At 35.0% G+C, this 25,139-nt stretch overlaps 2 protein-coding genes across 2 annotated transcripts in view; one reads left to right on the forward strand and one right to left on the reverse strand.

Annotated features, from left to right (window-relative positions):
* The first annotated feature begins 1,614 nt into the window (after positions 1-1,614).
* Positions 1,615-13,569, forward strand: ASB17 (ankyrin repeat and SOCS box containing 17). Its single transcript, XM_032296566.1, has 3 exons — positions 1,615-2,561; positions 10,752-11,031; positions 13,284-13,569. Exons 1-3 carry the CDS (start codon positions 2,161-2,163, stop codon positions 13,488-13,490), a joined length of 888 nt encoding a protein of 295 aa, XP_032152457.1. The 5' UTR covers positions 1,615-2,160; the 3' UTR covers positions 13,491-13,569.
* Positions 13,570-18,369: 4,800 nt separating this feature from the next.
* Positions 18,370-25,139, reverse strand: part of MSH4 (mutS homolog 4) — a 105,144-nt gene continuing 98,374 nt past the window's right edge. Inside the window, exon 20 of the mRNA XM_032296570.1 lies at positions 18,370-19,415. Coding sequence (XP_032152461.1) covers positions 19,224-19,415 — 192 coding nt within the window. The 3' untranslated portion in view covers positions 18,370-19,223. The remainder of the gene's footprint in view (positions 19,416-25,139) is intronic.

Below are 25,139 nucleotides of genomic sequence, written 5' to 3' on the forward strand. Positions count from 1 at the left end.
TTCATATTCACAGATTTACATTAGTATTACTTTAACGGATATTCTGAACACTTTTTCCCAAAAGCAGGATTAACCTAATATCTATGTTCTGCTTTTTGACATACAATTGTGGAGCTCTTATTTCATGACTACTCTTCATAAACTAGCCATAAAAAAGGAAAGGTAGCTCTCTTTGGAGAACCAGGTGAAAGTAGAAAGTCTCTAGCCCCATTCTCCTTGGATTCAAATTCCAGCTTTACCACTTACTAGACAAATGATCTTGGGCAAGGCACTTAAGCTCTATATCTCAGCTTCCTTATCTGTGAAGTTGTTGTAAGAATTAAAGGAGTTAATATATGAACCACTTAAAACAGTACCTGATATGTAACAAGTAGTACACAGAGTTAGCATGTATGACCATATATGGTCATACAAAGGTAATAATAATACATTGTTACAGAAATAAAAAGTAACTCATAAAGGAAGATATGTATAATGTTATCCTATTTGTATAAAAATGACAAAAAAATTTTCAGATTAGGTATTATTCTTTTTTTAAAAAAATGACAAAATTTTATACACACATAAGCAAAAATATATTTGAAAGGCTATACATAAAACTGCTAGCATGATTATCTAAGGGAGGAATTTTTACTGGCTCTATAATGTTCCCACTTTTTATAAGTTTTATGTATTATATTAAGAAATTAATAAAAGTTTAATTTAAAAAATATTTTTGAGGCAAAAAAATTAGAACAGAAAAAGTGAAAGAAAACAACAAAACTTGCTTTTCAGAAAGATGACAATATGTAGTTAGTTTAATTAGGTTGTCCAGCTGGGAAAAGACAGTTTAGAATTTACAAAATAAAATGCAATATTAGTGGAAGTATAGTAAATCTAAAGTTATAATTTTTCTTAGACATCATTCATGTGATTGAAAGAAAAGAGACATCAGTCATGGGATTGAAAGAAAAATATGGAAAGGAAAAAGAAAATATTTAATTACCTTTAAAAATGCTGATACATACACCCAAGGTTGTTAACTCTGATCACTCTGTGAATGGTATAAAAAGATGGCTGAAAAATTAGCTACAGAATAATGATAAAAACGACCATAACATCTTTCCCCTTTATTGTACTGGGGCAAGGACACCATATCAAGCTTGAAGTACCTTTCATGCCTAAACTGTATACATTCTGCCTGGTTTATAGAGGAATAATTTCTCTAACATTTAAAATTCTACAACAAAGTCTTTAAATTTTGGTTAATATCGTATGACATCCTTTCTCTTAAATAAAATAAATGGGTTACTTAGATGAATATGCTGGCAAGTTACCTTACCTATGTATGCCTCAGTCAGGCAAGGGCCTCAAGCCTGTAATTCTAGCAATTTGGGAGGCTGAGGCAGGCAGATCACTTGAGCTCGGGAGTGCAAGACCAGCATGGCCAACATGGCATAACTCTGTCTCTACAAAAATTAGCTGGGCATGACATTGCATGCCTGTAGTCCCAGTTACTTGGGAAAAAGGTAGGAGAGCCCAGGAGGTCAAGGACACAGTGAGCCATGATCATACCACTGCACTCCAGCTTGGGTGACAGACTGAGACCCTGCTCAGAAAACAAAAACAAAAAACAACAAAAACTACCCATGAAGCCTCAATTTCCTCAACTATAAGATAAGAGAAAATAGTCGATGATGATTAAGTGAGAGCATACAGTATTCATGCAGAAGATGTGAACAACACTTGAATTTATTCAGTCTAATCATTTTCTGCTTATATAATGTCCACGTAGGATAATTCTGTTTATTACTATTATTTAGCCTACTGCAGAAACATGCATAACTTGAGAAATATGCCAGCTACCTTGAACTGAATTCTTAGGAAATTAAATATATTATCTTAGCTTTCATGCATGCCATTTCGGTCCAACATGTCTCTTTCAAATGTCACCAGTTACACATAATATCTCTAATCTCTGACCTATGCTGGTGACAAATCTCCACCTATTGTGATGTCATCCATTACTTTATGGTAATATCTCACATATTTTTCCTGGTTACAGTTTAAAGGGCACTTCTGTTTGTGGAGTAAAGCCTAGCACATTATCAAACTATGTAGCTGGAGGATTACAGTATGCTTACCTCTTATTTTATTTCTACACTGCTGCTATAAGTAACAATGAGTAAATCGACTAAATTATGTCGTAAGACTTCTTGTCCAAGAAGCAATATATTCTGTAATCTCCTTGACAAAATTGTTAAAAGACCCTCTTTGCAGTTTTTGGGTCAGTGGGGATATCACTGTTATGAACCTAGGATTTACAGGTCACTGGCAAAAATTCTGAGGTATGTGGACTTGAATGGTTTTGACGCACTACTCACAGATTACATTGCATTTGTGGAAAAATCAGGATACCGTTTTGAAGTAAGTTTCAACCTCGACTTTACTGAAATATGTGTGAATACAATTCTGTACTGGGTTTTTGCCAGAAAAGGTAATCCTGACTTTGTGGAATTGCTTCTCAAGAAGACAAAAGACTATGTTCAAGACAGAAGCTGTAACCTGGCACTGATATGGAGGTAATAATCTTACATGTTTTCACTATAGAATAAGAAAATTTATCTTTAGGAGAGTAGAGTGCTTCTTTTTTCTAAAATCAATATGAATAGTGGCTATATGTGAAATAAGGAATTCTCACCTAATTGCTTGACCATTTGTTCACTCCTTTACTTTTTATGTATTTCATTTTTACCTATATGTACATTATTATGTACCTATGAATCATTAGTGATTCTGTTCTACACAGCCTACATGTTAGTGCTAAACAACAAGTTTCTCTAAACAAAGACACTTGATTATGTAATACTATAATCTCCTATTTCTGAGAATCCTGAGATTTTATATTTATATATGTTTATAAGCTGACTTTCAAAGTACAATTGGGAATATGCACACATCTTCACAGAGTAATACTTATTAAACACAGCAATTCCCTATTTGTGAGTTAAACATTGATAAATTGGACCCCAAATTCTTGATAGAGCCTGTAGTATAGATTCTAAAGTTACCTAGTTTGCACCAACTTTAATTTATTCTTTGATTTTAGATATTCATCTGAATAAAACAAACATGCATGTGTTCATTCATTCAGCAAAGTATTTATTGATCACCTTACTATGTATGCAGCACCGTATTAGGTGCAATGATAGATGCATGTATGCAATGAAAAACAAAAGTGACAAAATCAGTTAAAGACTAAATCAATTTAGGTTCTGCCTAAAACAGAGTTTTTTTCTTGTTTGTGCATCACTATGGTATTGGAGAACCACTGGATTTCATTTCTTAATGATTACTAAAGTACAGGAATTGACAGCTGTGGTTTAGACACAACAGTAAACAAAACCACCGAATAGTACTTTGTGTTTTAAGCAACTATTATATTTGTAACTACAGAAGAGATCAGCAAAGCTTCTAAAGCTAACTGTCACTAGTTGGGCTAAGCAGTGTCTGTCTATAACCCTGAAAGGCCCATGAGAAAGAAAAATGGAGTCAAACAGAGGGATAGAGAATAAATTTTTACAAATTTAAAAAGGAAGCACAGAGAGGAAAGCTGGAATGAAAATGAAACAAAAAGAAACATCGTAGAACATGATAGAGTACCATTAATAACTGTCTTAAGACAGGTCTCAAATTAATAAATTTCAATTTAGATGCATCCACAAGGTAAAACCCATTACAGGCCAGTTCTACTGATCACAACATCATTTGGACCTTTCAGAATCATAGAATTTTAAATTTGGATGGAGCCTAAGAATTCATTAGCAGACCTTTACTCTGGACAGCAACCCTCTGTAGGGCATCACTGGTTGAGGCTCATTGGTCTCTTCTTGAACAATTCTAGTAGTAATGAGTTAACTATTTCCTGAGGTAAACCATTCCATTGCCTTGGGGGTCCTTGTTTTTCCAAGTTCATTCCTGCCCATAAGGCCTCATTGGATCTTCCTCCTCATCAGCTAGGTCATAGTATAAATATCATCTTCTCAAAGATGCCTTTCCCACTCACACAATCTAAAGAAACCACTTAGTCATTATTATAGTATTTACTTTAATTCTCTGCACCCACTGATCACTGACCTGTTTATTTACTGTTGTTCCTTTTTTCATTGGTTTGTTTGCTCGTTATCCTTATGGATAGTGTGTATAAAACTGTCAGATACATAGCAACTGTTCAATCAAGATTTTGTTGAATTAGTGAATTTTGAAACAGCTTTATTTGATTATTCTTTCTCGTAGTATGCTGAAATCTGCTTGCATTTCTCCAACCCTGCCCCTGTAGCCATAAAGATCAATCTGTTAACTCTTTTCTACATGAAAACTTCTCAAATATTTGAACACACCTATTATGTCTTCACGATGAATATTACAAATTTCCTATCTGTTGTTCTTTACTTCGACAACATCATTCTTTGGTCATCCTCCCTTGTTTACACTGTAATTTGATAATTTCCCTATTATATCTCCCTGGAGGAGAGGAGATAGAATTAATGAGGGAAAGAAATTCAAGTTTGTTCATTTTCACCACAAACCTGCAAAAAACATCTAAATGCCATGGTGTGACAAATTGTAGGTGGCTAAAGAGAGAAGATGTCATTCCATTCAAATAACAATAATAATTTATTAAGCATTTTCTAAGTGCCAGGCACTATGTTATTTATTGAGGATACAAAAACAAAGTAGATATTTCCTGATTTTAGAGAGCTCACATACTAGAAGTGAGGCATAAAGGTAAACAGCATTTATAACTACTCCATCGGTACAAAAATAGAAGCATGTACAGGTAGAGAGAGCAGAGAAGGAAACTGTTAACAGGGAGGAATAGGTATCTTAGAAGGCTCACTAGAATAGGTGATGTCTTAAACTGATTTTTAAAAGACAATGGAGAGTTTTTCTTTTGTTCCCTTGAAGACATGTAATCTAGATAGAAAGAGGGTGACTGAAACTAAGGGCAAACAACATTGTTGTATCCAATGACTACAAGCAGTTTAGTAATAGCTAGAGAGTGAGATCGGAATCAGGTAGTAAGAGAAATGAAGACTGAAATTGAAAGAATGAAGGACTTTGTAGGCCAGGCTTAGGAACATGAAATTTATACCACAGGTAACGCCTGGCCAGTGAAGGTCAATTTGTAAAATTAAAAAGATTCATCAGCGCCCATTTGAAGACTCAATTTTGGGAAAATAGGCTGCAGCTAGGGTAGAGAAACCAGTTAGCAGACTACTCAAGCACTGCAAGTACAATGATCTATCCAGGAAGAGTTGGGGGAAAGTGATCTAATTTTTTCAAAGGGAGGTGATTAGAGAAGATCCCTGAGGCTGAATTTGCATAGCATGCATAGTGTGTGTACTTAGTTTACACGTGTATTTATAATAGTTTTGAGGGGAGAACTAATTCTGCTCTACCAACATCTCTCCCAACCTCTGATCACCCTTTGATACTACAACTGTCCAGGTAAATTATAATGAGAACTGAAACTGAAACAATAGCAGTGGGAGAAAGGAGAGAGATCTTTAGACAAAATAACAAGACACAGTAAGTGATCAGAATTGGAGGATCTAAGAGAAAAAAAGAGTTAATCTTCAGATTTCTAAATTTTGAGAGTGGTTGAAAATTGCATTAGTTTCCTGTTGGTTCTGCAACAAATTGCCACAAACTTAGTGGCTTAAAACAGCACAAATTTACAGTTTAGTTCTTATAGTTCTGGAGATCAGAAGTCCAAATTGAGTCTTACAGAGCTAAATCAAATTGTTAGTAGGTCTGGTCCCTTATGGAGGATAGGGAAGAATCTGTTTCCTTGCCTTTGCCAGCTTTCAGAGGCCATCTACATTCCTTGGCTGATGGCCTCTTCATCTTCAAAGGTAGCACTATAATGCCATCATATCTTATTCATTGACTCTGCTTCCAACATTCTCTGCACTTACAAGGACTCCTGCAATTACGTGGGCCCACCTAGTTAATCTCCCACCTCAAGATCTTAATCATATCTGCAAAGTCATATTTGCCATATTGAGGGGGCATTATTCAGCCTACCAAAATGGTCCTACCACAAACTTATCAAGATAAAATATTACAAAAAACCTAAGTTTTGGAAATATGAGTTTGCACTGCCTAATGGATATCCAGGTAGAGATGTGGATGGCTAGATATACAGTGCCAACCTTAATGTTTCTTTTACATCTCACAGCTATGTTAGGATATCTGTTGGTTCTACCTGCAAATAATATACAGCATCTGGCTGCCTACACTACTATGTTCCAAGCTAAGTGATTTCTTTCCTTCTATCCTATAACAAATTCTCAACAAACAGCAGATCACATTACTCTTCTACTCAAAACATCCAATGGCTTGTCCATTTGGTTTAGATTAAAAGGGGACATTTGTACAGTGACCCATAAAGCTCTAAATAATGTGGCATCCCATTACCTCTGTCCTTTTTGAGCCACACTGTTTCCCTTATTCTCCCTTCATCACTCCAGGCACACTCTTCCACCATAGGGCCATGAAATATCCAAATGGTTAATTTCCTCACCTCCTTCTTGTCTTTGTTCAAATACCATCTTTCAATAATGTCCTCTCCTATCATCCTATTTAATATTTTTAAATGCCCTAACTGTACCCACCCACAGCATATCCATACTTACTTTGCTCTACTTTTTTTTTCCAAGCACTTATCAACATCTAATATAAAATTTGCTTGTTTACTATGTTTATCCTAAATTGTTGCTAATCATTCACTATAATATAAGCAAGACAGTAGGGATATTTATTTTGTTTATTGATATAACCCAAGCATCTAAAACAGTTCCTGGCATATAGTATGCATTCAATATTTGTTGAAATAAATAAATGGACAGGAATTGAAGTTATGGTCATAAATGAAATTTCCTTGGAAGAATCAAATAAAATTGGTCTAAAGGCCATGCATACTTACTTGGATGTTGAGGGCAGAGGAAGAGGAGCCAGTGAAAGACGGTTGAGGAGAAATACCCAAAGAGATAAATGGGTTACTTGGAGAGACTAGCCCAACTAAGTAAATGGAAAACAAAGTGTTAAGAAAGTCAACTATGTGAAATATCACACACATAAAATTGTTATGGAGAAGCATCTATCAGATTTTTCAGAAATAGAAGGAGAATCAGAAGGGAAAAAATTAGAAATAATTATAGCTAAAAAACAGAATCATTCTCTGAATGTCTATATGGAAATATTATGCCCCATTTCATAAGCATTATGACAGGTTTTCAGACACCGAGGGTTCAGTTCATTAACCTCACATTTAAAAACTAATTCTTGCTTTGCTTGCTGTACTTCATCCATATAAGTACTGCTATAATTAACTGTCAGTACAGATTAAGCAAATTCTGGTTTACAGTAACATACTCTTTAAACATGAGGATTAATCATATGTCATTTGGGTACAGATTAGACTTTTAAATCTCATTTTAAATCTATTTGAGTTTTACTCATGTTTCCAACATTTTTCAGTATTCATTCAATATCTTCTAAAGGTAATGTCAGTCTTAATATCTTAGAATCAACTAATATCTCTAAATCTTAATAATGACCACTTATGGTATATTTTGTCTCCTAAGTCTCTCAAATTCCCATACTTACGGGGTTCTTAAGTCAAATATTTTCTTAAGGACTAGCGAGATGAATACATTAAATTGCCTTTGAAAAGTTTAAGTACTTGCACATCAACAAAAATCTTATTAGGCCTGAAAGCTACAAGACAAATTCAAGGAATTTTTTACTATCACATATATATAGTCAAAATTTCCAGTAAAAAATTTCCAATTAACAAATATTTGAGTGCCTAACGTGAGCCCAGCATTGTTCTAGGCACTTAAATATACAGTCGTGAATTAAGATGAAAATTACTGTCTTTTGGGAGCTTACGCTTTTGTAGATTGTTTTGCTTAGCCATTTATTTGGAAGATGAGAAAATGAAAGTTTAGAGATGTTAAATAAGTTTTCGAAATGATACGAATTTATTTATTTATTTATTTATTTATTTTGGAGATGGAGTTTCACTCTTGTTGCCTAGCCTAGAATGCAACCTCTGCCTCCCGGGTTCAAGTGATTCTCTTGCCTCAGCCTCCAGAGTAACTGAGATTACAGGCATGCATCACCATGCCCGGCTAATTTTGTATTTTTAATAGAGATGGGGTTTTTCCATGTTGGTCAGGCTGGCCTCAAACTCCTGACCTCAGGTGATCTGCCCGCCTCAGCCTCACACAGTGCTGGAATTACAGGCATGAGCCACCGCTCCCGGCCATGATACAAATTTAATGTAGTTATGTACAAAGTGCCCTGAGGAGTATGAGGTATATTAGGGTAATCAAAGAAAACTTCACAAAAGAGTTTGTTAGACAAGGTCTCATAGAGATGATCTAGACTTATTGCAAAGTTGAAAAAAAAAAAGGTGGGGGAGAAGAATATATGCAAAGCAAAGAAATGTGAAAGACCTGGATGCAGTGGCTGTTTGGAAAACTGCATACCAATGATAGATAATGTAGAAAGAGAAGTAGTTTGGAAGTTCTCTATGTGTTGAAAGTATTTATAAAAAGAAAGGATGAGATGTCCAGGACATTACTGGTCTGGAGATGATTCCAGGAGAGAGAGGAAATAATACATATTCATATGTATATACATACATATATATCCTCTTTGTATACATATTTGGGTATACATATATATATATGTATAGTCCCAGTGACAGAGTTATGACAAAACCTACATCTTGATTTCTAAAATGCTACTTTGCACTACACTACACTATTTTTTTAATTACAAAATCCTGGCATCAGAATTTGGTGAAGCTCTGGACATAAACTAGTTGGTCCAGTGACTTTCCAACTATATACTTTTTGGATTCAGACCCAGTAGGGTTAAGGGCTCTAGGAATTCAACCAGAAAAACTCTCTTTTCTTAGTTTCGTCAGATTCTTCAAAAACAGTTTGAAAACAGTTCATCTATTCCAAAACATTTATTTTCTATAGCTGGTTCAGGTATAGTAAACCTCCAGTGCTGGTTTATGCTTGTGCCTAAAACATTCTTTTGAATATTTTTATTGGAAAACACCTGCTAATCTTTCAAATCAGTTTCTGGATAACCTACCGAAAATGACCATTTCAGATAGAGTTAAGTACCCCTCCTCAGCGCTACTACAGTACCTGAACATGCTTCTATCATTGTGATTATCACCTTGTATTGCTTTTATACAATTTCTTGTGTTTTCCTTACTAGAATATAATAATAATCAAGAACTATATCTTTCATCTCGGTATATCTACTCCTCTGTACACTCTAGACAAGAAAGTGTTAAACAGGTAATGAGGGAATGAGCAAATGAGTACATAAATGCTTGTGGAAACAGATGTAAAGAGGCCAACTTGCCCAAGATCACACAACTTGCCCAATTAGAAGAGTCAAAACTTAGAACCTAGAACATTTGTCTCTGTTGTTTATACCATTATACCATGCTGCCTCCCATTTTACCTAAGTAGTATATATGCAATCTTAAAGTTCCCCTTTTTTCTCTCTTTTTTTTTTTTTTGAGACAGGGTTTCACCATGTTGGCCAGGATGGTCTTGATCTCTTGACCTTGTGATCCACCCGCCTCGGCCTCCCAAAGTGCTGGGATTACAGGCATGAGCCACCGCGCCTGGCCCCAAAGTTCCCCTTTTTTCATAAGACTTTCCTTGCTCTGAATAGTTGTCTAAAATCAGTATTTATACTTTGTGTGCTTTTCTGCCGTATTTTATTAGGCCAGTCAAGGGAATTCTAGAGACAAAAATCATTAATAAAATTTCACTTTTGTTAGCCTAAAAACCACATTACTTGGCAAAATTATGGCTTGCTAATAATTATGGCTTGCTAATAAAATCCCTTGTGGTCAAGGACACCACAACAATAGTTACACTGACCAACATAACAGCATAAAAGTCTATTAAATGAAACAACAGCAAGAAGTATATACCATTAGAAAAAAATAAAATTTTCATATGTGTCATAAGGGAAGGGAAATTTTTAACTCTAGCCATCATGTGGCACTCTAGGAAAAACAAGATTTCAGAGAAGACTCCAACTTTTACTCAAGAAGAAAATTCTGCCCTTGGGGGATGTGATGTAGCTCTCACTATAATTTACATTTCCTTAGCCCAACCAATTCTAATTTTATTCAAGTGAAAAACATAGAATAAAGATAGTTGCATTTATTCCTTTCCTAATCTCCAAACTCAATTAAAGCTCATGTCTGATATACGATCAAGAAGAACAAAAACAAAAAGATATGCAAATGATCACATTCTTTTCTATTTAATAAAGTTAAATCAAAAAGGTCTGTCCTTCTTTTCCATTTTATTTTTTCCAGAGCTACATCAGTTTTGTAATACTGTCCTAAGCAGTATAGATTTCTCAACTAGAATTGCTATGACTAAAAGTAAACACTTTACATATATGAAAAATTGGTTTTGCTTATTTTTACATCTGTAAAGGGGTTTTAAGTGTTTGGTAGGAGTTTTCTTTTAACCTTCAGTTTGGTCTAGATTCATAGAGTGAAAAACTTTTTTTTAAGTAATATATAAAGTTACATTTAAGATATTTAACATTTAAGATAATACTATTATTTTCCCATTACTAGTAAGACAAAGTGTTTGTCACATTTCTTAATTCTATATCCAATGAGTTTTGTTTTGTTTAATTCACAGAACTTTCACACCAGTATACTGTCCAAGCCCATTAAGTGGCATCACACCTCTCCTTTACGTAGCTCAGACAAGACAGTCTAATATCTTTAAAATATTACTGCAATATGGAATCTTAGAAAGAGAAAAAAACCCTATCAACATTGTCTTAACAATAGTACTCTACCCTTCAAGAGTGAGAGTAATGGTTGATCGTGAATTGGCTGACATCCACGAAGATGCCAAAACATGTTTGGTACTATGTTCCAGAGTACTTTCTGTCATTTCAGTCAAGGAAATAGAGGTAAGCAAAATACTGTTTTTAGGGTGGAAAAAAGGCTCAAATATCGGTGAATCTTAAGATTCAACTGTAAAGGAAATAATTCAGTTAATTTTTAATTTATAGATTACATCCAGTGACAGATCACTGAGTATATGCCTATTAATAAAAATAATAGGGAAAATCTCAGTTCTTTACTTCTTTGTTTTTAGAAATATGAATTTTAAGTTATATGTATTTTAGTATTAAGTAGATATATATTATATCATAAAGATATTTTTTAAACTTTTTAAGATTTCTCTGTCCTTTAACAACAAAATCAAAAAAATTTAACAGAACTCCTTTCTAGTTGTATATTTCAAAATGAGGGTTACATTTCTTCCCACAAATACAATCGTATGTCAAAAAACAGATTTTTGCATTCAAGTTATCAAAGCAATGTCAAGCATTATAAAAATATAAATAAAGCCTTAAATTATTTGTTCAGTTGAAAATATCTAACCCTCAGAAATGTGATGATCTCCTTGGTAAGGTTTCTGGAATATACCAAATTTAGAGAAAACAATTAACAGCATATACGGTATGTTCCCCCTGTCAGAATGAACTGCAAGTGTCAGCATCAAATCGAATTATTCCCATTAGTAGCAAGAAATAAGTCCATTTAATAGTGAGAAAGCTACCCCTATAAATTTAAACCAATCAAATTAACAAGGAATCCAGCAGTTTCCCTATCCTTTAAGGATGTGATTTCAGAAATAAACTCATAAAAGATATAACTATACTGTTTTTTTTTTTTTTCTTTAATGCCTCAGCAATGAAAGATGCCTTTCTAAACCTTTAAAAGAATGCCTGGGCCAACTGTAAGCAAAACAAATTTATCAAATAATTTTGGCAACCTATTTTTAAAACAAAAAAAATTTTTTTTTCATTTTCAGAAACTTGCTTGTCCTTGGTCCAGTGCTAGTCCTGCACAATTACATACAAATTCTCAGCAAGTTCCATGAATGCTATTCCTGAGATACAATCCCAGTAGAAAAGCACTAGGATAGAGTGAGTTGACCAAAATCACCCACCTAAGTGGCAAAAAATTTATAGCTGCGTTCCAATCAATTGCAGTTTAATAAAGTAAAATAGCATTGACCAAGAAGATAAAGAGTAGCATTAAAACTGCGTAAAAAACACTTTAAATATCTCTGTTCTACATTTCCACACTTCCCAGTAGTTTTCCCTATCATAGCACATATTTTCTATTGTAAATGTATGTTTAGATATTTCTACCTCTATACCATGAATCTTGCAAGCACAGAGGCTGTGTCTATTTTACCTATGCTAGCAATTATCCCAAGCACCTACCACAATGTTAAGTATATATCCTTTAATAGTTACATAATTGAATAAATAATGAATGCATTATATATGTAATATAATTAGATAAGAAATAATGTCGCATAACCTGTGGAGTATATGTTCTAGTGGAGAATATTTCTGTAATACAGCAATGTCTTTTCCTCCTAAGTCAATCTGTTGACTTTTGACCTGTAAGATTAATTTTAAAAGATGTCTTTCTAAACCTTTAAAAGACATCTTTAGGCCGGGCGTGGTGGCTCACGCCTGTAATTCCAGCATTTCGGGAGGCTGAGGCAGGAGGATCACTTGAGCCCAGAAGTTCGAGACCAGCCTAGGCAACACAGTGAGACCTCGTCTCTATGGAAAACAAAAACAAAAACAAAAACAAAAAAAACACAACTTTTCATTTGGACAGGCCTCCTGGGTCTTCTTATATATGAAACTTTACTCTACAATGGAAACCTTACTCTACAATGGATATCTCCTGGGAAACCTTTAGGACTTACATCGTCTGTGTCCAATCCCAGACTAGTTGAATCAGCATTTGTGGAGTAGGGCCTGAGCACTGGTATTTTTTATAGTTTCACAGATAATTCTACTATGTGGCTAAGTCGACCATAACTACTCTACAGGAAGAAGTTGATAAAATATAAGTACAATCCAACTAAAATTAAAAACTTGTTCAGATTCATAGTTGTAAAAAAATTTTGCCTTGTGTCCTCAGACATATAGATTATTTAAAGTTTATCCTTGTGAAAAAAATGGAAATAAAATACTTGCCTCAAGTAAAAATACTTTGGAAAAAAGTTATAAGGGTTTTATAAATTTATAATCTATTTTCTAAATTTAAATTAAAAATAAGTGTTAATAATTTAGACTAATCCAAATTACGAAACATTACAAAAGTAAAATATTTTGCTTTTCTTCAGACACAGCTGAGTTTAGGAAGACGTCCAATTATTTCGAATTGGTTTGATTACATTCCTTCAACAAGATACAAAGATCCATGTGAACTATTACATCTTTGCAGAGTAACCATCAGGAACCAACTATTAACCAACAATATGCTCCCAAATGGAATATTTTCACTTCTAATTCCTGCTCGTCTACAGAACTATCTGAATTTAGAAATCTAACACACATCGATGTCCTAAGTTCCTTAATAATGCTTACCAATGTATGGCTGAGAAGTTAATAAAAATTAACTTCAAGTAAGTTTTTATTGCATTGAACATTCATTTAGAAAATATATTTTCACACAACATCTTAATTGGATAACTTTTTAATCAATATGTGACTTTGCCTACTACCTTCTATACAATGGAATAAATTATATGCATTTTACACAAAGAGAAATGAACTATTTTGATCCAAATTACATCAAAATGAAAATATAGGTTAAATCTGTATGTTCTTTCATCATGAAGAAACTTACCTAAAAAAACAGAGCTCTGAGCTCCTCAGCTGTGACACAAATCTACTGTGTCCACATCTACTTGGACCACTCCATATCTTGGAGGGTGGATCTAAGTGGAAATGACACAAGCATGAATCTTATGCTACTTGCTAATGCCATTAATAATAAAATCCTTTGTTTCTAACCAGGATTTCTTGTCCTCTGACAGCAAGCATGAAGATATGGCAGGCTAAACTGCTTGCTTGCAGTTAGGGTAAAAATATCAGACTTGTCACAGTTGTTGACAATGAGCACCTGTTCCCATCTTTTCACTATATATTTTAGGATCTGTCTTAGCAAATTATGGCAGATAGTAGCAGTTTCCACTGTCCACTCACAGACTGGGTACTATCAAAGCGTGACAACTCATAGAAAGAGTGTTCACTCTGGTCCTATACTAACATAAACTGTGTGAATATTATTATTACAGTTTCTAAAGAACAGAATGTAAATAGTAAAGTAGCAAAGACATGGAGCAATATAACCAGATTACTTGCTTTCTCTTGCCCTTCACTTTCATTTAGGTGAAGTAAAAATACATTATAGGATTGAATTATAGAAACGTTTATTTATATACTTTATTAAAATGTTTATAAATGAGCATATTTTAAATATAGAAGTACATATTATACACAGGTTTTTCATATGAATATTTCCTTTACTAGAAAATGTTTATTTTGGTTAAAAATAAGTTAATATAAAGAAAGCCTAAAAGCTACCTTTAAAGAAACACTAGATTGCTGATCCAGATGAAGTGATTTGTCTGGCCAAATATCTTAGCAAATCTTTTTACATTTATTCTCTAATTTCCATCCTTTTCTTCCATCCTTCTATTCATGTGTCTTCAACTCTAAGCAAATTAATAAATTTGGTCTACTCTTCACTTTTATTGACCATAGCTCGTACCTATTCTAAAGGGTGGGCAATAAGCAGCATCTAAGTTTCAGGAATTTCTTCCTACTGGAATTCTGATTACTTCCCTATTTCTCAACATGATCAATCCACCAACACCCACAATCATACTGAACTCTTCCCTTCTGTATTAGTTTCCTAGAGTTGTCACTGGGTACTTTATTTCTTATCTCACAGTTATGAATCCTAAAAGTCAAAAATCAAGGTGTCACCAGGGCCCACCTCCCTCTGAAGCTTTTATGAGAATTCTTCCCTATCTCTTTCTAGCTTCTAGTGGTTTCCTTTCCTTGGCTTGTAGCTGCCCCATTTCAATTCTTTTCTTTTTCATATGGTTTTACCCTCTGTCTTCATGTGATCTTATAGGGACAGCTGTCATATCTTATCTGATTACATTTGTAATAATCCTTTTTCCAAACAATATCACATTCTAAGGTATTGAGGGTTAGAGCTTGAACATCTTTTTTGTTGTTGTCACATTTAAAACATTTTTTGTCTTTTTTTTTTTTTAAGTTCAGGTGTATACGTGCAAGATGTGCAGGTTTGTTACACAGCTAAATGTGTGCCATGGTGGTTTGCTGCACAGATCATTATATTACCTACATATTAAGCCCAGCATCCATTAGTTGTTCTTCCTGAAGCTCTCTCTCTCCCATCTGTACCCTCTGCCAGGCCCCAGTGTGTGTTGTTCCCCTCCATGTATCCATGTGTTCTCATCATTTAGCTCCCACTTGTAAAAGTGAGAACATGCAGTTTTCAATTTCGGTTCCTGCATTAGTTTGCTGAGGATAATGGCCTCCAGGTCCATCCATGTTCCTGTAAAGGAAATATCTTTCAAATCAATGTATTCTCTCCCTCATCAGGCACTCCGCCCACTCAACTCTTCCCTCCTCCTACATGCATCTGTCCCATTCCCATCATTTCTACCTTTAACCCTCAACAACTCTACTAAAATAGTCTCTTAAACTATTTGTTCTCCTTAACTCTGGTTTCAACTGCCCATTTAAAAATCATTCATGCTGACTCCCAGATGATCTTATTAAGATGCAAATCTAATCATGTTATACCACCATCACTACCACCACCATCCCTTGCCAACCCCCCAAGGGCAAACACACCTTAAAACTCTACAGTGGTTTATAGGAGAAACTGATAGAAAGCATCAAGCCTCACTCTCTCATATGCTCTGTATCCTCCAGCTAAACCAAGCTGCTTATTGTTTCACATATCTTTGCTTACACATGTTAATCTATCCAAAATTCCTTTTTCTTCCTAAAAACCCAATATATCTTATCCTTTAAATTCCGTTTAACTAACAAATGTTACATACTCTTGGTTCCATTGCCTTAAACATTTCTCTATTATGGTACTTATCACATAGTGCTCCAATTCTAATATATGTGTTTTTTTTTTCTCTTTATTACACCTGAGGGTCTCAAAGTCAAATGTCCTATCTCTTGTACCACTAACACCTAATATTTTGCCTGGTCCATAGAAAACAGTTATTGAATTAGATTTGTTTTATGGTTTTCTAAAAGTAATACTTATTCTAAAACTTTTGCTTGAAGGAACAGATTCTAAAATATGCTATCAGAGAGGGTAGACAAAAAGCAGTTAAAAAAATAAAAAAACAGTCACTGCTGGCTAAAAAATTATCAGAATAGCTTTAATTATTTTAAAAAAAGCATTACTCACTATGCACCTATTAAAATGGATCAATTAAAAAAGGAAAAGAAAGCTGACAATACCAAGTGCTAGTGAACATGAGGAGCAACTGGAACTCACACATAGCTGATGAGAATGAGAAATGGTAAAGAGATAAAAAAAAAAAAAAGAAAAGAAAAAAAAAGAGAATGAGAAATGGTATAGCCACCCTGGAAAAGTCTCACAGCTTCTTATGAAGCAAAACATACACTTACCATATGACACAGCTATTTCACTCCTATTTAATCCAGATAAATGAAAATTTATGCTCCCCAAAAACCCTGTATAGGAAGGTTTACAGTAGCTTTATTCATAATCAGTGAAAACTAAAAACTCAAATGACCCTCAATGAATAAAAGGACAACAAACTCTGGCACATATAAACAATGAAATAATTGTCAGCAATAAAAAGACACAGCAACTTGTAAAGGTTCCAGTGCATTATGCAAAAGAAGCCAGTCTCAAAAGGTTACACACTGTATAGACTCATTTGTTGGACATTCTGGGAAAAAACCAAAACTATAGGGAAAGAAGACAGGCCTGTAATTGCTGGGTCAAAGTTAAGGGTCAGGGAAGGATTTGACTACAAAGGAACAACACCAAGCAAGTCTTTTGGGGTGATGGAACTGTTCTGTATTCTGATTTTGCTGGTAGTTATGTGAATCTATAAATGTACAAAATTCATAAGACCGTACATCAAAAAATTTAATCTTACTGAATATAAATGTAAAAATAAATGCATTACTTCCTAGGCATGAGAATAAACTGTGTTTCTTCTCCACCCCCCGCATATTTTACCCCTAAGCTTGAAAAAGACTATCTTATGTAGGATTTTATCCTGTGAGGGGAAAGGTGGAACACACTAAAATAATGGCTTAGGGGTGGAATTAAAGGAGTTTGCTAACACATTACGGGCATTTACCTTGAAAGACTGGATTATGAGATAATGATCTATAATATTAGAAAAAGGCAAAGGCAAAGAGTAACAAAAGAGTAAAGCAAACAGATCTTTTTTTTTTTTTTTTTTTTTTTTTGAGACAGAGTTTCACTCTTGTTACCCAGGCTGGAGTGCAATGGCGCCATCTCGGCTCACCGCAACCTCCGCCTCCTGGGTTCAAGCAATTCTCCTGCCTCAGCCTCCTGAGTAGCTGGGATTACAGGCACACGCCACCATGCCCAGCTAATTTTTTGTATTTTTAGTAGAGACGGGGTTTCACCATGTTGACCAGGATGGTCTCGATCTCTTGACCTCGTGATCCACCCGCCTCGGCCTCCCACAGTGCTGGGATTACAAGCGTGAGCCACCACGCCCGGCCGCAAATAGATCTTAAAATTAAGAAATGAATTGTCTCCCTAGTATTCACCTTCCTTCCATAGTCCCATGACATAATAATTATATCTTTATTTGATTTGCTTTTTTGTATGTTTCTGCTACACACAAAATGGTTTAAGAAAAAGTAATTTAATTTTAAGAAGATATAAGCCTATTTTTATTTCAGTATCTCAATTCTAAAATAAAAGACATTAATCATTTGGCTGTGGTTTTTGCATCAAAAGCTTTAATTGATAAAAAATTTCTTAAAAGTTGGGTGGCATCTAACATTGAGGTTAAATCTAAAAAGAAGTTAATGTATTTGAGGAAATGATATTCAGCATATTTGATACATTGCACCTGTCTCTGCTTGTCTGTTTTTTTTCCCCACTGACTACTCCTCTTCTACCTTTTATTGCTTCCTACCTTTTCCTTCCTGCCAGCCCAAACAATCTGCCATGCCCTTTTCTTCCTCAGTGTCTTCTTGAAATTTGTCACAAGCCTAAATTACCTAACTGCCTTTAGAAATGACCACACAAAATAGTATTTATTTCAGAGACTGTGAATTAAAACATAGCTAATAGTCAAGTATAAATATTGTGATAATTTTTCTAAAACATGACAATAGCGAATATAAGTAATCTAACAAGACATTTAATATATGTTGAATTGAATGTAAAACAAACAAAAAATTTACATTTACTTTTCCAAAATAATACATGTATCATTTAAATTATAACTTTTTCAATATACTTGGCTACTAATATTTACTTAGAATGCTGAAAGTTTAATAAAATCAACAAATATTAATATTAAATATTATAGAATAAAATATGGCCCTAAGTGGTTTGTGAATAATGTTGGGGGGTCAAACTACCGTGAATACTCTAACTTACTGAAAATGGTTCAAATGTATACCTTGAATTTCAGACACTTAGTTGCCCAAGAAAAGAATAACTTATCTACGTTAGGCCTTTAGGCTGAGATTACTCACTTAGCAGAGTGATTCCAAAATTACTCTGATGAACTTCAGAACCTTCCAGTGTTGGAATGTGGGGTACTAATTAATAAACTGTTGAGTCATAGGGCATTATTACTTCAGAATAGAATGTAAAAGAAAAGCTCATAAAAGTTTCCAGACCTAAAGGGAAAGTTATTTATTAACCTAAGGTATTTACAATAATATTTTAAACTATAACTTGTAAGTATAAATAAATAAACTTAGGTCTTAATCATGAATTTTTACAACAAAAAAGTGGTATATTATACTTTTTCCTAACATAAAAACCATTCCAAGTAGTTCTCATTTAAGTTATAATAAATATTTTTCATACATAGAATATAGATGACAATTGTGATATTAATGTAATTTTCAATTAAAATATGAAATTTAGCAAATATTATTTTCTTATCTCTGAGAAGAAAAATAAATTCTAGGTTCCTTGAATTAAGATATATTATTACATTAGTACAAGATGTAAATTGTTACTATTCTTCAGTCTTTCCTGGAACTTGTTCAGTCCTGGGAAAATCTTCTTTGTACTTCTTCTTGAGATTACTTAAATATGTTCGTAAACTGTCTGGATCCAATTGAGAGTTTCGAGCAGTTTGAACAAGCCTAGTGGCTAGATGATACACAGCTCTCTGTCTTTCCATCTCAGGGGTACTCCTTTGGTTTTGCTGTCATTGAAAAATATACATATATATATATATATATGTATATATATATGAATACTATAGTTTTTATTTAAACGACATGTTGGCAATATTCTATCTCCTTCCATAGACATATAGAACTCAAGGGTTAACTAATACCTTTGAAAATCAGTTTCATCCAACAAGGAAAGAATATATAAGAAGAAAAAAAAGAAATACTGTATTTGGAAGAATATAATTTCTTCTGAGTATTTGCTACTTGATCAGATCTTATATTTTTGAAAATCACTTTTCAATAATAAAAGTTCTGCTAAATAGGTCAGATTTCTTAACATAATACCAAAAAGTAACAGAAAATCCACCAGAGATAGACTCTACAAACACTTTCTCATTAAAAAGGTATGGAAAAACAGCATTGTTCATTGCTATATGGTAATCATACTTTTAAATGATGCTCAAGAGTACTATTCTGCTATCTCCTACTTTAATTCCCCAAAGATAAACTGATACACAGAATGGATCATCAGAAAATTGGTTGCTCCTATGGAGAGTACATATATAGAAACTGCTGGAACCTAACAGAAAATACTGCCTCAGGGGTAAATTACATTTTAAATATACATAATATAAATAGCTATTTAAAATTATGCCTTAATTCTTAATAAACTAAACTTCAGGATACCCAAGAAATAATATTTAAAATGGGAATGTAGAAGGCCTTTAGATATTTCGTTCTTGAATAGAACTTCAGGACTGCAAATATACCTAGAAAATTCTTATTTCTCCTCTTTGCCTGAACTAGATAGAGGAATCAGCATTTTTAATCTTTACTTTTTATGTAAACTCTTAGCAAGTTTCCCAGAAATATAATCCCTTCAACTCATAATAGCAAGCAACTCCAGATTCATTTTTTGCTTTTAAGTATAGGAAAAATGAGTAAGATTTTATGAGGTAGAATAAGATTATCAGATATTCACCCATCTATCTATTTGGTACACTGATCAATTGCCAATTAGTCTATTATTAAAATTAAAAAGTTATTGAATACCTATTGTCATCTATGTTCCAGGCCTCAAAGCTTGTGTTTATGTATCTATGGGGACTACAAAAATGAATGTATACCTCACATGATTACAGAACTCAAGGAGCTTACAGTCTAAATGGTTAAAAAAAAAAAAGGCTTGTTTATAGGCAACTGATTATGGTAATTATGAAAAATCCCATAAAACAGCCACAAAATTCTCAGAGGAAGGGTAATTCACTTCCAGTTCAGCCCAAAAAAAGCTTAAATAGGAAAGAGTTTTGGAATGAATCCTGATAGATAAAGAGCCTAAAAGAGAGGGTATTCCACAAAGGAAACAGCTAGAGCAGGTACATTAGAAAGCATGATACACAATCAGGTCGATATGATAAAATGGAAAGTAATTAAATGTAGTAACGACAATCAATTCAATTTTCAAGATTAAAATTACAGAAATGTAGATTATGTGAAATTGAGTGATAGTTCGTGTAGAAAACAAAGGAAAATCATAAAGCAGATGCCAACAAGTTTTACAATCACATAAAGACTGATTAAGAAAGCAAATCCCTGAGCCACAGGAGATCCTTGACAATCTAGTTTGGTACCTAGTATCTCAAGCAATTCTAATGTAGGCAATTCTAAAATATATTTTGAGAATTACAAAGGACTTTTTACACTAGACAAAGGAGTTCAATTTTTACTTCATAAAAAATCACTAAAAGTCTCTGAGTAGGCAAACTACATAATAAAAACTATGCACTAGAAGACAATCTGGTAGAAGTGTGTAGGATAGATTGAAAAAGAGAGAGAACTTACTGCATAGTCCTAATGACAGGTGATTAAGAGGAAGGATCTGGCCGGGCGCGGTGGCTCACGCTTGTAATCCCAGCACTTTGGGAGGCCGAGGCGTGTGGATCACGAGGTCAAGAGATCGAGACCATCCTGGTCAACATGGTGAAACCCCGTCTCTACTAAAAATACAAAAAATTAGCTGGGCATGGTGGTGCGTGCCTGTAATCCCAGCTACTCAGGAGGCTGAGGCAGGAGAATTGCTTGAACCCAGGAGGCAGAGGTTGCGGTGAGCCGAGATGGCGCCATTGCACTCCAGCCTGGGTAACAAGAGCGAAACTCCGTCTCAAAAAAAAAAAAAAAAAAAAAAAAAAAGAAGAGGAAGGATCTATATAGGACTTTAGTGGGTCTCTGGGAGACTTACAGGTGAAGAGACAAGATGATTTTTTAGAAGATTATATATTTAACTTTGGCCTTTAAACATAGATTAACATATGAAGGGGAAATATGGAGAAATATATATAGATTCAGAGTTGAATAGAAATGATGGAAACTGCAAGAAAAGATGAGATCACCAAGCGCAGATTTTATAAAGAAAAGAAACAAGGGCAAAAATCTTAGAAACTTTTATATTCAGTAAGTGGAATAAGAAAAAGTACTGATGATGGCTTGGTGCAATGGTTCATGCCTATAATCCCAGCACTTTGGGTGGGTGGAATGCTTGAGCCCAGGAGTTTGTTCAAAACCAGGCTGGGCAACACACCAAGACAAAAGGAAAGGAAAGGAAAGGAAAGGAAAGGGGAAAGGAAAAAAAAGGAAAGGAAGAAAAAGGAAAGAAAAAAAGGAAAGAAAGAAAAGAAAAAAAGGAAAGGAAAAAGGAAAGAAGAAAAAGGAAAGGGGAAAAAGGAAAAAGGAAAGGAACTGGTGAAGAAGGGAAAGAAGAAGTAATCAAAGAGGTAGGAGAATGAAAACTTCCAGGAGAGAATAATTCCACATAGCCAAGAGAGGGCAGAATTAAGAGAAAACAAGGGTAGTATCAAGTGCCACAGAGAGATCATGGAAGATCAGAAGTGAAAAGAAAGACAAAGGATTTTATAATTAGTATTTAAGAGAAAAGTTTCAGTAGAGTAATTATAATAAGACTCAGTTTAAACATGAGAAATGAAAAAAGCAATCATAGGTTACTTTTGATAAGTTTGTAGTAAAAAGAAAAGGAAATAATAGTTTGAAAAGTGGAGTCAACAGGAAGAATTTTAGGGGAGAAATCTAAGTATACTCACAGAACAAGGAAAAGCCTGTGAAGAAAATATTAAAGATGCAAGAGAATAAAGGAAACTGAGAAGTAATACCTCAGTGGAGATTTAAAATAATGGCAGAAAAGTTAACCTTAAAATGTCTGAAAGACAATCTCTTCCTTTAAGACAAGAGGGAGGAGAGATGGTAGAAAAACAGAAATATTCAAAACAAGATTTTGAAGGAGGGAAGGTTCAAGAACTCATCAAGATGACCTCAAATTTGTTAAAAGTAGGAGGCTGATCATCTGTAGACAGTTAGGTAATCAAGAGCTCTGGAAGAGTGAAAATGTTTTAAAAGAGTTATTGTGAAAGAAGCTAAATAGGCCAGGCGCGGTGGCTCAAGCCTGTAATCCCAGTACTTTGGGAGGCAGAGGCAGGAGGATCATGAGGTCAAGAGATCGAGACCATCCTGGTCAACATGGTGAAACCCCGTCTCTACTAAAAATACAAAAAATTAGCTGGGCATGGTGACGCGTGCCTGTAATCCCAGCGACTCAGGAGGCTGAGGCAGGAGAATTGCCTGAACCCAGGAGGCGGAGGTTGCGGTGAGCCGAGATTGCACCACTGCACTCCAGCCTGGGTATCAAGAGCGAAACTCCGTCCCAAAAAAAAAAAAAAAAAAAAGAAGCTAAATAATAAAAAAAAAAAAGAAAAAAAAAATTCTTCTCATCAAACAGAGTGGCCTGTTGCAGGGGTGGGGGACAAAGGGAGGGATAGCATTAGGACAAATATCTAATGCATGTGGGGCTTAAAACCTAGATGATGGGTTGATGGGTGCAACAAACCACCGTGGTACATGTATACCTATGTAACAAACCTGCACATTCTGCACATGTATCCCAAAACTTAAAGTATACCAATAAAAAAAGAAAAAAAATACAATTCTGAGTATCAACAAAATGGCAAAGTAGAAGGAATCTGCCTTTGCTCTTCCCACAGAGAACCAAAAGCAAATATCTGGAGCACAGATTAACACCAGCAACATCTCAGAAGCCAAATCTGAGGCTGAAATGACACCAGGGACACAGAGAAATGAAAAACTCTGAGCAGACAATAAAACAAAGTTTTCTATCTTCAATGTCCCTGCCCCATTCTGCCAGGCATCATGCACAGAAAATTCCTCCCAGTCTCATTTGTTCTACTCTGGAAAAAGTGAGATTGAGATGGATAGTTAGTTTCCCCACTATCTTGGGTTCCCTTTCAGAAAAATAATTCCTGCCTCAACCCACAGGAAGCACCACTAGTGCCTGGAGGGAGAAGCCCCCCTGAGGGCAGCTAAAGACAAAGAGGGGAGTGGAATTAGAAACTCCAGCCTGTAAAACTACTCCTCATTTCAGCCAAAGGAGACACCAAATCAGAGTGGCTGTTCAGCAGCACCATACTACAGAAAGCAGATGCCACAGGTTATCTGGGTATGAAACCCTAGCCAGCCTTTCCACATAGCTGAGGTATCTCCTCTAAGAACCCCACCATCTGAGATGGGCAGTACTGCAAATATTTGTCAGAGCCGAGGAAAATCTGGGCTTAAGGTGCCATCTAGTGCTGAAAAGGAGACAGCAATCTAGGATTAAGGAGAATCACAGGCAACTGCAAAGAACCTCTAAGCAAACATACAACCTAGAAAGTCCAACAAGCAAGACAATAAAGAAAAACTAATCCGTCATTGCAAAGACATACATATGCGTCCACAAGGAACAACAGCAAACAGGAAACTATGACCTCCCCAAATGAACAAAGCAAGGAACTGGTGATCGATACCATGGTGAGACGGTGATACGTGAGCTCTCAGATCAAGAATTCAAAATAGCAGTTGTAAGAAAATTCACTGAACTCAAAAACAGCATAGAAAAAGCAATTGATAAATTTATCAGAGAAAAATAATAAAGAGATTAAAGTTGGCTGCGTTGACTCATGCCTGTAATTCCAATACTTTGGAAAGCCAAAGTGGGCAGATCACTTGAGGTCAGGAAGACCAGTCTGGCCAGCATGGTGAAACCCCATCTCTATTAAAAGTACAAAAATTACCCAGACATGGTGGTGCGCACGTATAATCCCAGCTAAGCTACACAGGAGGCTGAGGCAGAAGAATTTCTTGAACCCAGGAGGCAGAGGTTGTGGTGAGCCAAGATCACACCACTGCACTCCAGCCTGGGTGACAGAGCAAGACTCTGTCTAAAAAAAAGAAACAAACAAACAACAACAACAACATAGCAGATTAAAGTTTTAAAAAATCAAATGACAAACAGAGTTGAAATCCTGGAACTGAGATGTACATTTGCTGAACTATAAAAAAAGTACAGAGGTTCTCAAAAAATAAGAGAAAGAAATTGAGCAGAAGAAAGAATCAGTGAGATTGGCTAGGCACAGTGGCTCATGCCTGTAATACTAGCACTTTGGGAGACTGAAGCAGGCAGATCACTTGAGGCTGAGAGTTGGAGACCAGCCTGGACAACATGCCAAAACCCCTTCTCACTAAAAAAAAAGTACAGAAATCAGCCAGGCATGGTGGCACAATGCATGTAATCCCAGCAACTTGGGTAGCTGAGGCAAGAGAAATACCTGAATCCAGGAAGCAGAGGTTGCAGTAAGCCAAGATAAAGGCATTGGGGGAGGGGAAGGGGGAGAGGAAAGAATGAAAGGAAT

Source organism: Sapajus apella, unplaced genomic scaffold (genome assembly GCF_009761245.1).
Source record: "Sapajus apella isolate SASKATOON/1434 unplaced genomic scaffold, GSC_monkey_1.0 scaffold36, whole genome shotgun sequence".
NCBI classification, from domain to species: domain Eukaryota; kingdom Metazoa; phylum Chordata; class Mammalia; order Primates; family Cebidae; genus Sapajus; species Sapajus apella.